This window comes from Cornus florida, unplaced genomic scaffold (assembly GCF_030987335.1).
Source record: "Cornus florida cultivar Cherokee Brave unplaced genomic scaffold, ASM3098733v1 CherokeeBrave_3.0.0_Hap2_Chr11, whole genome shotgun sequence".
Classification (NCBI taxonomy): domain Eukaryota; kingdom Viridiplantae; phylum Streptophyta; class Magnoliopsida; order Cornales; family Cornaceae; genus Cornus; species Cornus florida.
Genome location: NW_026775581.1, coordinates 87,710,857 through 87,726,852, shown reverse-complemented (window position 1 = coordinate 87,726,852; position 15,996 = coordinate 87,710,857). Strand labels below are relative to the sequence as shown.

General features: G+C 35.1%; 1 protein-coding gene across 1 annotated transcript in view; it reads right to left on the bottom strand.

Annotated features, from left to right (window-relative positions):
* LOC132283907 (uncharacterized) overlaps positions 1–15,996 on the bottom strand; it is a 141,273-nt gene that overhangs the window by 16,830 nt on the left and 108,447 nt on the right. Inside the window, exons 45-58 of the mRNA XM_059785943.1 lie at positions 13,076–13,185; positions 12,468–12,953; positions 9,008–9,781; positions 8,818–8,891; positions 8,342–8,690; positions 8,155–8,253; positions 7,868–8,023; positions 6,675–6,856; positions 5,710–6,228; positions 5,030–5,207; positions 4,791–4,927; positions 1,945–2,071; positions 535–756; positions 93–452 (exon numbers count right to left, since the gene is read on the bottom strand). Coding sequence (XP_059641926.1) covers positions 93–452; positions 535–756; positions 1,945–2,071; positions 4,791–4,927; positions 5,030–5,207; positions 5,710–6,228; positions 6,675–6,856; positions 7,868–8,023; positions 8,155–8,253; positions 8,342–8,690; positions 8,818–8,891; positions 9,008–9,781; positions 12,468–12,953; positions 13,076–13,185 — 3,773 coding nt within the window. The remainder of the gene's footprint in view (positions 1–92; positions 453–534; positions 757–1,944; positions 2,072–4,790; positions 4,928–5,029; positions 5,208–5,709; positions 6,229–6,674; positions 6,857–7,867; positions 8,024–8,154; positions 8,254–8,341; positions 8,691–8,817; positions 8,892–9,007; positions 9,782–12,467; positions 12,954–13,075; positions 13,186–15,996) is intronic.

Sequence of the window (15,996 nt, the reverse complement as noted above, 5' to 3'; positions counted from 1 at the left end):
ATAGTACTCCAAATGGAACACAGCTTTTGGGTGTACTAGATGTTATTCAATATAGAACATGGAATTTATGAAAAAAAGAATTGAAAATGTACCTGTCCGACAGCTTCTCTCTCACAATACTCTCTAAGTACATTATCCGCATGAATGGCCCGGGGATTTCTAATTCTCTGGAAGGTGGTCTTATTATTGAGAACCTCTAAGCATCTGGAGCAACTTGCACCAATTCCATCAACAGTCAAGGAAAAGAAATCTAACGCTCCACTCACTGGTTGTACAATGATTCCCAGGAAAGCTTGTCCTAGCCCATGAGCAAGCCCAAGAAGACCATTCTGTCTGGCACTCTCCACAGGCTTCCTCACAACTCCAGACACTCCAAAAGCAACACCTTGTGCAAGAGCTTCTGTTCCTTGTATGATACCATCACCTAACCCTGTTACTCTTCTTGACCATACCTGATCCCACGTTTCAATTTCTCATTAGATGTGGATAGCAATGTTAAGATATTCTATTAGATAAGTACCAACAACTAGTTACCTGCTGTGAACGCAATTGTAGAAACTGTCCATCTGTTGAGAGCTCAGCAAATCCTTTACTAAGAGAAGCTAATGTTGAGCTTGTCATACCAAGTACATCCACTGAAAAAATCAAATGTAAAGGGTTATGAATTAGATCTCTCCAAATACGGTTTCCAATGGCAGGAAAGACAGCACTTTTCCGCATAAATTTGTCTCTATGCACCACCTTCCTCAGGTGCACCTGAAAGAGAAATAACAGTGTTATATAGAGCACAAGCAGTATATCAATCATATTCATTATCCTTTGACAACATATTTTTATCTTCTCAGAGCTATGGCCTGAATCAGTGTGAATATCGTTTTGGCAGAAAAAAAAAGAAAAAAGAAACTGAGACAAAGTATAGTTTGCAAAGCAAAAAACGAAACAGTAAAAGCAAATAAAATTTAAGATGTTGGGGTTTGTGATATTCTGACAAAATTTCAAAAAAATAAAATTAGGAACTACATGAATCTGAGTTTTCAAATCCAAACACATGCGTACATATTCAACCTTGTTAAAGAATTTAAATATTAAAACTAAACCCTCTCTAACAGCAACTTTTAGAGTAGATGGTTGTTAACATGGTATTAGAGCAGGTAAGGTCCTGGGTTCAAACCTCATTGATAATTAAAAGTTGAAACGTGTTGAACCAAAAATATGGCCACACCTGAGGCGGGGGGTGTGAAAGAATTTAAATATTAAAATTACACCCTCTCTAACAGCTTAAGCTTTTAGAGTAGATGGTTGTTAAAAAAACCTCAAGAGACATTTGACATTTTTGTGCAATGGGACACAATTTCAATGCAACAATTACAAATCACAGAAGGATATAAAAACATGATCTGTCGAAATACATCTGGCATTTCCTCAAAGTTTCCACCAGAATAAAATTCTGGTAAAATCATAAAATCTAAGCTCACTTATTGTTCTAGTCCACACCCTCTCTCTCTCTCTCTCGTGATAGTACATTGTGTACCACATAGGCCTTAAGGCGGAACTATGATATTTGAATTTTTTATGGAGAAGTAGGATGTTACGGAAGGAACATTCCCTCTGGGGTAGGAGAATCATGACGGGGATAGTGGACCAAAAACCATGGAACTTTGGTGATAATTTTTTCACTTGGAAATGTAATGTGTACTCTGCTGAAGTGATAACATTTGCGAGATAACAAAGAAAACTGCAGGCTAGATTGGAAATTTAAATAAAAAATACAATATGTAGTTCTAGTCAACAAGTCAACAATGCAACAGTTCCAAAAATTTTGTCAGTACCCTCTAAATTCTTTAACTATCTCCATTCGAGTTGAAGATGTTGCAAAAATGTGAAAGGTAGGTAAAAAGAGTAAATTTTAGTACCAGAAAAACTAATAGCAATTAGCAACCTGACCTGAATTTTAAATGCATTTCCAACAGCTGACAGTATGGGGCTCCACACACCTAGAACTCCATGTGGTCTTTGATCTGGTGCTGTCTCCAGAGAGACCTTAAGCCTTACTTCTGAAACATCTATTAGGCTGAAAAGATAAGGACAAACAATCAAGACCTCACCTTATCAAATTATTTTGGCTCTGATGGATACAAAATTTGATTAGATGAATCCAATTCATTGAAATGAAGCAATTTAAGTAAATCCAATCAGTCTTTTAAGGAGCATTGCACCACAATTGTTCACCATAACATCAAAACCAGTATTCCAATTGTGAGGTTGGAAGCTAAGTGCACACAGAAAAAGGAACAGGCATTATTGGTTTCACAAACTCGGCACAAACAACCCACCGCTAAAAGAAGGGGAAATATAAAAGAGAAGGAAAAAGAAATAAAAGCACATTGTTGTGAGAGCAGCCGCCTCTTCATTGACTTGCATTTGCTATTAGAGTAGGAATAGTACACAGCAAAAAGAACAACGAATATTGGTTTTATGAGCTTGAAACAAACAACCCTCTGCTAAAAGACAGGAAAATATAAAGAGAAGGAACAAGAAATACAAGTACAACTTTCTGAGAGTAGCAATTGTGCTGTTAGTATACGAATAGTATTAAGCATTATTAACAAACAATATACCTACTCACTTATCAAAATTATATAACAGCTAAAATATAAACAATAATAAACAAATTATACTGCACATTACATTATGGTCATGATTTAGAATTCAAACATTTCAGTTGTAATATGCAAGACTTTCCAAAAGAGATTTGAACCGCCTAGCCAGATGTTTACTATGGTCAGACTATATTTGGAAGTATTGTACAGCAGTTGGAATGTATTGCATGGATGTTTCTTTATTCACACAGGAATGTATGACATGAATGTTTCATTATTCATGCACTTATTATATTCCAAGCTATTGCAGAGCCTTTAATACCCAATTTTATTTTTTATAAAAAAAACTTAAATGTAACTTCCTCCATTGTGAGTTTTAATCTGCACAGAAGAGGTAATCATAATTTAGAAACATTTGGCTAAAGCCTCCAGGTATTGATAGTTACTTATTTATTATTATTATTATCAAATTTATGCAATGTCTATGATATTCTATTCTAGGCTGATTGTATGACACGAAGAAATGAAATTCCATACCTGGAGTTGGAAGATAGCTTCTATTTTACTCTTTCAAATTTGAAACTATATTATATATGTTCACTGAAACATCCATGTTTTCCAAGTTCAATAGAAATAAATTCTCACAAAGTACTTCAGCTTTGCAATTAAGTCACAAACCTCGACTTCAAACAATACTAAAACTAGGCACCATACAAAAGCAAAGTATAGAGTATTCTCATAAATTCACATGATTTGGTACAGTTGCAATATTATGTTTTGGCAAGTTCCTATGCAAAATAGGGACTGTAGGTGGAACAAAATGTCACGAGTCTGTGTGTACAACTTCACGAGGATATTTCTGTCAAGCTCAATTACATGTTTAGGTTAAGGTTAGATGAGTGTTTACCAGATATAGGAATCTAGGTTGGAATGATATATTAGATAGATGAACCTCCCATGACGTAGGTTTAATTTTTACAAGGTTAATTAGACTTGGCCCTGGTGCCTCAAGCAGCATCAGGTCTAAGGTTTGAATCCTCTTGAGTGCAAACATTTTTGGGGGGGGGGGGGGGGGGGGTGGGGGGAGCCCCAAAAAAAAGTTTTTGAAATTTAAGCTTATATTTAAACAAAAAATTTGATGAATCAAACATTTTTAATAGGAAAATTATTGAAAAAACAGTGAACTTTGAGTGACAGTTTGATCACTTGAAACATCACTTGAACCAACTGCAGTAAACTTCAATCAGTAGGTTGATCACTTAAAACATCGAGTTGAAAAATATTGAAAAGACAGTGAACTTTGAGTGATAAACGATCACTTGAAACATCACTCGAGCCAACTGCAGTAAATTTTGATCCAGTAGATAGATCACTTAAAAACATAACTAGAACAAACTCCAGTAAGCTTCGATTGATAGGTCAATTGATCAAACCTATCAGACCAAATTGCTTGAAGGCTACTTGAAGGAGTTAGATGGCTCAAACCTGCCTTGAACTCTAATTAGTTTTATTTTTCAAAAAAAATGTAGAATTCCTATATTGACTAAAAAAATGAAGTTAAATTCAGTTATTGGAATTGATATCATATTGTTAAGATATTTTATATCTTTCAGAGAGAGCATTGAGAATCAATCTAGGGGTTTAATAGACAATCATACTCTTATGTGATTGAGTGATTCAAAACTAGAAGCAGATCAAAGACTATCATATTAACAATGAACAGGGTATCTTTGAGAACAAATTGAAAAACTATATAGAACAGTCTTATGGGTGAACAAATTTGTTGATTGATTGCAGAAAAATTTGAGTATGAAAATTTTATATGAGTATGGATTAGAGGTAACTAGGTGATTCTAGTAGTGTGGTACCTAGCTTTGTAAAACCTTTCTCAATAATGATTGTTCGTGCCTGGACCAAGGATCCCTGTTTTATTTTCCTTTTATAAGGTTTTCCATGTAAAAACCGAGTCTCTGTTTCTCTCTCTCTCTCTCTATATATATATATATAAATATATCCATCCTACTGCCTGAGTAAAGACATATAGCTGGGAGATCAAGGACGTGTGACATGCTCTCAAAGACTTCACACAATTAGTACCTTTAATACATTGCAAATCAGAATCATCATTGGCGAAAGTTATCCAGTTTCAAATTCTACTGGCTATAGATAAGCAGTAAATAAGATTCTTACTCTATACGTATCTCTGGATCGACTTGCGTGACATTAGAATTTTGGGAAACACGATGTAGCTGAAGATTATTGTAGAAATCAACCAAAGCCCAGATAATTGGTTCATGAATGTTGAGCCTCCAGCACTTTTCAGTTACCTATGATATTAGCACAAGATTTAATGAGACCACAGATGTAATAAACTTCATGTACAATATGGTTAAAGAACAATTATGGCATCACTGTTGAGGAAACATTACCCGTATATAAACATATGGGTACACTTGGAGGCCTGCAGGGTTCTCATTGCATATTGTTATAGTTGTCTTGAACACTGGATGATGCATATCAGTGGTTTGTTCAGGTGCCAACAGCACAGGCATCAATGTTAGAGGGAGCTGGTTGTCGAGCTGTAAGTAACCCAATATGAGCTTGAACCTGGGACACGATCACATGAATTTAGCTACCCAACCAATAAAACATCATCCTTTCAGAATATAATGATTGATAGAAAAGTAAAATGATTCTTAGGGAAGATCTAACTTATCATCTTCTCTCTGAAAAAGGAAAAGAAGAGAACCAATTACAAGTTTTATAGTAAAAGGATAACTTGACAATACGAAATACAGATTCAAGTAATACCACTCAAGACAAACATAAGTCTACAAGATTTCTAATAAAATGTCCATTTCTTAAAAAAGGAGTGCAAAGTAGTGCTGCATATCAATAAACAACAAATCAAGTACAAATTACAAACATATTTATACAAATTTTTATTTTTTATTTTATAAGTCCAGAGGAAAGTTTTAACAAAGAAAAACAAAAAAAACAGAGTATGAAGTGAGAGCATGCCATAACAGATGGTCACCTCTCTCTCTCAACATAACAAGGGTTGAAAATAAGGAATTGTAGCCAGTTGAACATAAGAGGATTCTTTTACCTGCTTGTAGTCCCACCATCATAGCCAGTTGAATAGGATATGAAGACCCTCTCCAGATACAAGTATGAAAGCTCTTTTGGTCTATGATCTACAACAGAAATCCCAACAACTGCCAGCTCAACTATAAGTTCTACAGGAGCTCCATCATCCGGCATCTTGCTCTGCATGTAAGAATTTCCCAAATTTCCAACAGGTACCGGGAACCTACTTATTTCATTTGAACTCGACCCAAGTGTCCTGTCATCTATGAACCTAGCAACCTTGGTATCACCCATTTCAACAACATGAAAAAACAATCCAAGTGCTCCATCATCTGCTGAATATAACCGTGTCTTATCCAAATCAAGTTTCCAGATTGTGGTGCTATTGCCATCATTAACCTCAGCATCGATAAGTCTTTCTCCATATGGATTTTCCCAAGCAAAATTTGTGGTTGAAAGAGGTTCTAACTGAATCCAGGAATCATCACCAAATCCAGATTGGCGAATGCTTATTTTCTTGATTGTTCTGTTCTCAATCCTATTGAGCAAAGGTTTCACTAATTAGTAAGTATAGAAAATGCAATATAAAATTGTAAATAAAGGATGTAGTCCAAATATTTTAAAATTTTATTTTAACCATGAAAAAAAAAATGATGTAGTCCAAATATCTGGAACATGACTACATGTTACTCCCTCCGTCCCAAAATAAATGTGCTTTTTAGGGACTCCAACTATTTAAACGGAAATGTAATGAATGCGTGTCTCCCTTGAAACTCTAATACAAGCCCTCCATTTATTTAAATATAAACATTGTTAATATAGGAAAATTTTCAAATCCAAAAAGAAATATATAGTATTTTACATTGACTTTTCAAAAAGGGACGTTATTTTCGGATATCTCAAAATGGAAAGGGGGACACATACTTTGGGAAGGAGGAGTATATATCTAGATATATGTTTATATATACAAATATAAATAGGTACCTGATAGGACCAATTGTTGATCCAAGGCGAAAAACAACAATAAAACGTGACCCTTCTTCGTGGCCCCGAATTTCTGTCCTTAAATATCTCCGAGTTCCGTCACGTTTCCTCAAAACCAGAGAGATCGTGTCCTCTTTTTCGATTTGAACAGGAAATGACCATTCTGTATCCTCTAGTTTTACCTATCCGTTGAAAGCATCCGATTAGAATAACTGGTTGACTAAAAAAAAAAACTTAACATTTACAGAATGGTTGATAGTTTCTTTCCATTTAGAAAAGAAAGGAAGAACAATCTGGTTGTAACAAGCAAAGTTAAAATTAAAGAAACATGCAATTACAGTCATAATTTATCTTAAAAGAGACAAAATCCTTTTTCATCAGAAAAATTTAGTAAATTACGACAATGAGTTCTTTCATATAAAGAGCTTGAAAGAAAAACATACTGGAAAATGTAGAAGACCCCAAACCTAATTAAAGCATGTGCAGCATTATTAAGCACGAAAATCATAACAATTAAACACATTTCCCTCCAGAAAAGCACCCAGCTCACCCACACTGTCACCACCACCACCACCATCAGTTTTTGAGGGATGTCGACGACCTAAAGCAAAATTAAACTGAACCACAATCTGGGATCTAACTTGCCCAATTAATAACAATCAATCATCCCGTCAGACTAATGTTTGTCCAACGTTTACTGTTAGCATCACAAAGACAATTGTAACCTAGGTCTTGGCATTAATAGCCAAGAGGCAAAGAAAAAATATATAGAATACTATTGACAACATCCCAGGATCCCTGGCCTTAAAAAATTGGTTTCCAGGAGCTTCACCAGCCAAAATATCATGTTTCTAAATATGGAGTTCATTTAAAGTAAGATTATATAATAGTCAACATCAAACCACATAATTATTCAATTCAACATTAGAAAAGTTCTCCAATACTTGTTTTTTCTGAGGATAGAATGATGCAATTCCAATCCTTGGTGTGAGCCTAGACTTTTCTTCTTCTTTATTCTTTTCCATGATTAGCTTTAATATCCATCACTTATTCAAATGAATTCTGATATCAGGATTGACTGGTATATATTGTTATACTCATATTTTTTAGACGATATACTGCATCCTCTTTCTCAAAAGTTTATTTGTCACTCAATGGTTAACAAACTTAGAAGCGTGCGGGATTTTACTTACCTGGAGTTTATTAGGTGCATCTAATCCACGAGAAACAAAGGATACTCGAGAATCAGATGCGCGCAGAATCTTTGGCTGATCTTCACTGCTTAACTTCATGAATATATCTTGACCAAGTCTGTTTGTAAAAGTTACAAATGGTCGAACAGAAATCACCTGAAAGAGGAGGAAAAAGAAAAAAGTAAGTTTAAAATGGCATATGACTTGAATAAGATTAAAAAAAAAAAAAGAGAGTAAATTTAAAATGGCATATGAATTGAATAAGATTTTGTAAAAGCTGCAACAACCTTTGTTGGAACAGACTGATAGGGGCATGGTTTTGAACATATAAACAGCTGCATGCAATTGCCATCTGAATCATAGGCACAGATCTCCAATGATCCATCCTAAGAATAAAAGAAATATTCAACAGAATTACTCAACATGATTTACTGCAGGACACAGAGGCAGCATATAAGATTTAACATTACAAACCATGTCCCCAAGTGGAGAAAGATCTTTAGCCGGTCCAAATCGTTCCTCGCCAGATTGAGTAATTGAAACTGAGAGTCCCAACAATTTAAAATTCAATGCAGAAGCAATTGTATGTCCTTCATACATTTCTTCTTCTGTAATTTCCTCAAAGATTATGTCATTGTTCTTTTTCGACTGAAAAGGGAGAGCAATCTTCCGAGTTTCTTTTCTCCCTGTCATATCTAGAAGCCTAAACGTAAGTGGTGGACATCTTGCAACCGAAAACCAGTATGGCGAATAGACTCTAATGATCTTTGCCAGCAGGGGCTGTTCTTTGTCATGGTTTTGTTCCAGAATAATCTGAGCTATCCTGCACATGACAATAACTTGAGGCACATGATACTACAGAGGAAATGCATTTTTATGTATTTGTAAAAATGGAAAAGAAAAAATGACAATAAGAAAACCACGGAATTTTATGCACCATAAAACCAAACCTTCCAGAAACTGAACTTCTTAATCCTATTGTTCTCGCTGGAACTATGCTAGGATGGGATAAGAGAACAGCCTCCTACAAATGACAAAAACATAACAGGTTATCTTTCTTTTTTCTCTGTCAAGAAAATTTTCAAATACTGTTTTGTACTTTTGTTTTGGAGGAGGGGGTGATTGGGTTTAAAATCTCACATTTACTGGCAGCCATCCTCTTTGTGGAAGCAGTGAAAGATACAAAGGGTTTCTTATGTCAGCATTGTGAATCTTTACAGCCTCCCCCGGAGAAAATATTCCTCTGGAGCAGGCAAGGAAATGGCCACTGGCTTGCATCTCAAGAACAGAAAATTCAGCAGTCAGGGGAAGATAATTGGTGATAGATAGCGGGGGCTTGACCACAAGACTCCAATCCTGAATAGGATCAGAGTGAATGTCTTTTGCAACCTCTGTTGCTTGTATGCTCAAACAAAACCACATTCCACGGGAACTATTTGATGACGTGCCACTTATTTTGGAGCAATACAAGAGTTTATCGGTTTCTTCAAGAGTTGAGACCCATATTTTAGAATTATCTTTAGACTTACCAAAATCCTCTGACTGACCAGGCCTTTCCGCCACAGAACTCCAAGAGTATTCATTAGGATTATTGAAATTTGAAGGCCTTAACTGCAGAAAATATAATCCAGTCTGCGTTAAGCCTGATAGAGGAAGGGGAACAGTTTCTCCAGGTTTCAGTAGTCCGACAGATATTTGCTGCTGTAAATCCCCTGCAACCTTTTTTCTGTTTCTGATCCATCTCCTCTGCCTCGCACAGTTCGCAAAATTTAAAGCATTATAAGACTCAGGCCAATTCAAACTTTCAAGATCTGAAGCATAAATCCATCCATCAGCGGTGTTAACAGCAGTCTTATCTAAATGCCAATCATCAACCCATTCCCAGCCTGCAGGTAACTCAACTCCTAAAGCTCCCTGTAAAAAAGCAGGTGTCAGAAACAAACCAGGAGCTCAAGAAAAGATGGTTACTGTAATTAGGCTAATCCATAGTTACATCAAAGGTACCATTTCTTTTTCAACTCTGTTGAGCTTATGGTCTCCAAAAAAGGTTTAAACTACAAAACCACAATTAGAGTATTCGGAGTTTTCAATATCAACCTGTGTCACTCATCAGGATTAAGCTTTGGACTATGAGGGATGACAAGAGACACCATCTGATTTGTAAGGTAAGACAATGTGGTCTGATACCAAATTTATACATGATACTGCCAATCTGGGAGACTGCATGCAGAGTGTGACTTCATGGCATCATAAAATAACACATGGAGTTTGAATATTTGATAGTTATGCATGCAACTCTGACTCGAGTGTTCATTAATTGAGTGGATATACATTCTCAGTGCACGCACAGGGAGGGGAGGGGAGGGGAGGGGAGGGGATAATGTATAGGGCTGATAATGAAGGCATATCTTGGCACAGAGGGCACAGCAATTACACCATCACAAATTTGACACAAGGATATAGGAAATAATATTTCTCCAGTCCACAACCATTCCAAATTGGTAAGAAGCTGGTTCTTTTAAAAATTAAATCACTTTCAGAACTTTTAATACCTGAATCACATATAGATATGGTAGTTACATACAGCAGAGTGAAACTCAGGTGGTGGATTATATACTCATGGATGACTCACCTTCAATTACCTGAGTTCTACACATTTGATTAATTTCATTTTCATTGTTTATGGTTAACTTTATGTACTGACATACACACAATATTATTGCTAATACGAACTCATATTAGGATCTGCAGGTATTGTAATCTACACCTTTACAATCCATGGTTAAGCAAAATCAAAAGATGACAAGCATTCACGATTCAAACATTCATTTGGAGAAATATGGAAGAGGTTTAAAGTTACTAAGAAAAGACAGCTTCAAATACCAAATGTCAACTTAAAGCCACATACGACATCAACTAGCTGGCTATGACTCAAGCCCGCTATTATGAGAAAGTAAAACCATGAAAATACAATGCCAAATACCACATCAATGATAAATTGCTACCTAACACCAGAAGGAATGCCAATGCAAACTATACAACCTGAACTTATCATTCAAACACTTCTCCGACAAAAAATGACACTATATTCTAGTCCTAGAGACCACAAAATTGTGTGATAATTCCCAAAAGCCATGTGCCCAAATGGTTGCATTCATGGTCCCTGTGAATGTGACTCCAAAATCAATGTCCAAACACATGCCCTTATGGATGTTGAAATCAAAAGGATAATATTAAGATGGATGGACTTGAAGGATAAAAATCATAAAACTGGACATAAATGTTTATGGAAGAAAAGCGAGGTGACAAAACGATTGAAAACATCAGAATAAGTTGAGAATGATTCCTTTATTGCAAGACAAGCCACAAACAACACCAAATAACAGGACATTAAAGTGAATACAGGATATTTGCAAGGGGAAAGGCAGAATCAGTATGATATGAATTAATGAGTAAACACACGATGACACATAATTTAAGGAAAAGTATCATCCCCAGACATCTTAAATAACATCATCTAGGCAGTATAACCAATGAGAAACATTATATATATATATATATATATATGAATATATTTATCTACAGTTCAAGGTTAACTATATTCTCTCTCAATTATAGAAACATTGTGTTAAAGAGTGACACTAATGAAAAATTATCAATTAACAGCAAGTAGGACATAGAAACCCTCAATATGGTGTCCACAAGAGTCCTGTACACCAAATCACACACATATAACTTATCAAGCAGTTTCATCTACAAGATATATTGAGCCTCTTGATATTTGAAGGCCTTACAAACAAGAGGTCCTAATGTCTTTCCCCCAAGGTGAACTGATAGGAGGCCCCTCCAATTGTTACTCAAGTGTTATATATATATATATATATATATATATATATATATATATATATATATGTATATATATATCTGTCACTTAGCAATCGTGAATTTACAATTCATGGCATTCTTATGGATTTTTGTGGTGGCACGCTCTTTAATTTATCTTTGCCTTGTGGATGGGTTATCTACTAAGCCATCATAGTTGAAATGATGGATTTGCTTACGGGTCATAGAGAAGCTAAAGATAAGGATAAAGTTGAGAGTTCGGACACTATCCTAACAACATTCATTTTATTTTAATGGTGATCCCACATTTTTGTCATTTAGATATTAAAAAACCTCAAGGACCATAAAAATTATATAATATTTTTCATAAGATCATAAATATAACTTAAAAAGGACAATGGCTTCCAGTTGTCTGGTTCATACTTTTGCTATTTAGGAGGCACATTTTCTAGCCAAGTGAGCAGTGAATAATATTTAAGAGTTCACAAGGCCCTTTTATTCTCAGTCTAATTTGTCGTCTTTTAGTTTAGTTTGGTTTATTCGTCTTTGTTGTGGCTAAAAAAACCTGTTTGCTAGAGACAGAGAGGGAGAAGAAGAGGAGGAGAGAGAGAGGAGAAGAGAGAGAAAAGGGGGGGGGGGGGAGGTGGGTGGGAGGAGAGCATCTTATAGAGAGCGTATAAGGTAATTGCTAAGCCAAAAAAGAAAAACAGCAATTTTCAATGTAAGGCACATGGAGAAAAACATGTAAACCACTTACCTGATTAAATCCCACATCTTCCATGTTATCTGGGTTAGGTTGAACAGCACAACCAACCCAGCCACTAGCTGGGTTGTATTTTTCAGTTTCAAAGAACTCATCTGTTTCAAATCTGTTACCATCACTTTGTATCTCCTCGGGCTCGCTTGCATTGTCTAATGAAGCTCTGAGTTTGAGGCACAAATCCAGTGTAAACTCGGTATTGTTACGAACTGAAACCAGAGATCTGATAGTTACATATCTGTTGCCATCCTTCACACTTACTTCACTGGCAACAACATCATTGCCTAACCTCCAACAAGCAGCAGGTGCAGCATAGTTCAGCCTCACAGTAGTCCAAGGTCCTTCCCTTGAAGGACTGATCTGAATTAAACCAGTTTTTTTGTCCCTAGTGAAGGATTGCTCATTGTTTTCAACTTCAGATACATGTGATAAGAGCACAGCAAATTTTATTTTCCCACATTTCATGAATTTATCTCCTTGATTCTGCATGAACATCGATAAGGTAAGAGTTAGCTGGAGAGGACGCAGCAACTAGCAACTATATTCTCAATCTTGAAAGATGAAACAAGAAAAAAAGAATTGAAAATATAAAAGATGGAATTCACCGCAGATTCCATTGAGGACAAGTCTATCCAGGTCAATTTATTTAAATGTGAACTATCTTGGTTTTGTACTATCTCCTTCAGAGGAGCTGAAAAGTACCCAACAGGATTGCCTGCAAGGTAAAGCTTGAAGTTAGTTAGGCAAGGCTAATGTTCATATAGAAAGCCGCATGAGAAAATCTATTTAAATTAGAAGTCTTAAGCAAATATACTTTAATTATTGACTTTGTTTATGGAAAAGATTCACAGACTCTAAAGCATCTCAGGATAACAGCTGTACACTCTGAAAGGCTGAGATCTCTTATAACTATAATTCTAAGGGGTTATCAAAGTAATCTCTTCCCCTTTCTCCATTTTTCGATATCATTGGATTTTCATCAATAAATGCCCATTTAACCTCTCCACTTGCTTAATTTTATTCAAAAATAATTTAACTATAAGAAAAAGTTATTAATAACTAATTACCTAGAGTAACTGTAAAAAACAAGTTATCCTATGAGAATGATTCATATTTTTTTTTCAAAAATAAAATAAAATGTATCAGAAAAATACTTTAAATAAAGAAAATCTTTTCTGCCATAGTTATATGTAACAAAAATTATTTGGGAAAACCACAAAATTTTAAGTAAAAATATTCAAGTGAAAGAAACTGTAAACATTTGGCAAAATAGAATAAGCATGGTACAGAATATAATTGAAAAAAAAAAATACTACTGCTCATCTGAACTGGTAAAATAGGATTTATACATAAAAAAATAATAATAATAAAAGCAGTATGAGATTAATAACTTTGGGTTATGCCTGGATCCGTTAGAGGGTTGATTGAGGCTTGGAGAGGTTGCCATGTGGGGGCTCACATTGTGGATGCTTGGAGGGCTACGCCTCTTTGTGTGTGGTGGTGTATTTGGCTCAAGAGGAATAGAAGATATTTTGATGGGAAGGAGTTGTCGATTTCTACTCTTAAATTCTCTATTATTTCCACTCTTTTTTGTTGGGTTTATGGGAGAGATCATAGATCTTTAGATGAAATTGTCGATTTTTTGGTTTCTTTGAAGGCCTAAAGGTCCTTTGTGGCCTTGTGTATATTTTCAGGGTTTCGCTCCCCTTTTGAGCGCTTTTATAAAATTATTCTTACTTATCAAAAAAAAAAAAAAAAAGGAAACCAAAACTGGCAGCACAATCATAATCTGAATTTGGATAGTCATGTTGATGAGAGCTAATAAGTCCAGAAATTTTGTCATGCATTTAACCTTCCAAATGTAAAATTAAATGACCACAGGGTGGCAAGAAAATAATTTGAGCAACAGTTGAAAATTTTAGATGTTCCATTAAACAACTTATATGGAAGGAACTCAAGCAGTGACACAGAGGTACACGGCTTGGTACCATTTACTTTGATAAATGTTTCTCTTTCCGCGTGGGGGGAATTTATCTTGCATCACATCAATGTGAGTTAATTTCAAGCTACCGTTATCATTACAAAAAACCGTATATTCTTACCACCTTCCTTAATGTCCTAGCATCTGCAATTTTCACTAACATTTTACCCCATGTTAGGTGACTTAGGTCAATAGTTTTCTGTTTGTAAAATCATGCAAAATGCTGTCTGTATGTTTTATTTTAACTTTTGTATAGGATTCCTATGGTTAAGTTAGGTAGTTGAGTTACCTCCTATTGGAAATTGTCTCAAATTCTACTTTGAATACGTATTTATTTTAGAGTTGTATTTTGTTAGGGAATTTCTTGTTAGACAACTTATGCTGCTGCTTTATTTTTCCAGTAGTCCATTCTGTCCAATATTCATATGCATTCATTTACTGATTCCTTTCTCTCCTACTGTCCAGATTCAGAGGAGAAATTTGTTCTAATATAATGCTTAGTCGATAAATTTGATGCTGCAGTTTTTGAACATCTTCTTTTGTGGCTATCTTGCTTCCTTGCCTAGCCATAGATCCACAGTAATCACAGATCTTACTGGAAGGCTCTGATACCACTTGAAGCAAACAGAAAAAAGACAAGTCTTCTTACGACAGTAAGAAAGGCTAGGGTTACTCCAATCACCGTTGGAGCCTAGATTTCTAAAGGAAAATCTGGGAAAAGGCTGAAGAACTGTTTACAAACTGATAATAACTCAATACATATTGATAAAGACTTGGTTCAGCAGATACATAGGCTGTACCGTTTATAAGACAATAATTAATGACACTTGGTTTTCCTAGACTGACTTTCAAACTACCCACAAAGCATTAATAGTATTTTATCACTTCTAAGTAAACACTTCGTAGTTCCAAAACTTAATTAATTAGTACCCAAAAACAAGAATGACTCTTTGACTAGACACTTTTCAAGGCACCATTGACTGCCTTAATCCTGACAAAAGCACCATTAATGATTGGCATCAGTTAGCCATGATATATTCTAACCATATCTCAATACTTCCTTTTTTGAAAAAACTCTAAACTTTTCTTATAATTATACTCTGATATTTTAATCAAAAAAGATACATTTCGTGTTCAGGAGTTGTTAAACATGCGCCACTAATTATTTGGAAAGTCCTGAATATGTGGTCGAATAATTTAAGAAGTATTGGATATGTGTACGAAATAAAAAAATAATAACTTTCAAATGATGAATATATTTAAGAAGTTTGGGATATGTATCCGCAAGTATCCATGGAGTGTTGATATCTACGGGCATGTTTCCCTTGTAGAAGTATCCATGCTTCATAGGTTACCTCTTTGCAATGACGAATTGGAATAATCAAAACTTCAACAAAGACACAAAGGTAAATTCAACTCACAAAATAACGTACTCACCAAATTATTATTAATATGTATTCATTCATAAACACACTAATGTTTTCAAATTGCATGCTTTGATCCTTAAAAATGTATCTTAGAATGCAATATTTTGTTTCTATTTTA